The sequence below is a fragment of the Orycteropus afer genome, unplaced genomic scaffold (genome assembly GCF_000298275.1).
Source record: "Orycteropus afer afer isolate SDZICR_OR568_19922 unplaced genomic scaffold, OryAfe1.0 scaffold00300, whole genome shotgun sequence".
Classification (NCBI taxonomy): domain Eukaryota; kingdom Metazoa; phylum Chordata; class Mammalia; order Tubulidentata; family Orycteropodidae; genus Orycteropus; species Orycteropus afer.
The window spans coordinates 1069138-1069936 of NW_006921887.1; the positions used below are offsets into that span (position 1 = coordinate 1069138).

At 37.5% G+C, this 799-nt stretch overlaps 1 protein-coding gene across 1 annotated transcript in view; it reads left to right on the top strand.

Annotated features, from left to right (window-relative positions):
• Window positions 1–799, top strand: part of WDR70 (WD repeat domain 70) — a 544244-nt gene that overhangs the window by 151685 nt on the left and 391760 nt on the right. Inside the window, exon 7 of the mRNA XM_007951575.1 lies at window positions 491–624. Coding sequence (XP_007949766.1) covers window positions 491–624 — 134 coding nt within the window. The remainder of the gene's footprint in view (window positions 1–490; window positions 625–799) is intronic.

Consider the following 799-nt stretch of genomic DNA (forward strand, 5'->3'; position numbering starts at 1 on the left):
CAGTGAGTAAGCACCAGCCCACCCGTGCTTACCTTGCTCCCGGAGACCCGGTCCCTCTCGGGAGGGTAACAAGGGAAAGTGTTCAGTGCAGATCAATGAGTAAGCACAAGCCTGCCCGTGCTTACCTTGTCTTTATGGACTATGTTATGCCAATTGACTTATTTCCTCCAAGACTATGGTCCTGAGCCTCCATACCACCTCATAACATGGATAAACCTATAGAACATTATGCTGAGTATGCTGAGTGAAATTAGTCAATCACAAAAGCACAATCATTATATGAGACCAGTACTATAAAAAGTTAAGAAGAAGTTTATACACAAAAAGTCAAATTATATAACAAGTGCTATTCAATCCCACTTTTCAGAAATAACAACAGTATACTATACGTCCAGTGCCTATAAGAGCTAAAGAAAGAAAATGAAGTGTAGTAGACTATAAGAGGCTATTGTCCAACTAATTAAAGTTTTTTTTTTTTTTTTAAAACCAGGTTTCTGCTTTGGGTCTAGATCCCTCAGGTGCTCGTTTGGTGACTGGAGGATATGACTATGATGTTAAATTTTGGGATTTTGCTGGAATGGATGCTTCTTTTAAGGCATTTCGATCCCTTCAGCCCTGTGAGTGGTATGTATTGAGCAACTCAGTATCTTTATATTTGAAGATAGAGTGCTTGGTTCATTTGTATTCCATGTATGATGATTGTCTTAGGCTGGATTCTTTAGGGGAACAAAACTAGTGGAGTATATATTTATATAAATACATGTATATGTGTGTGTGTGTATATACATATATATATATA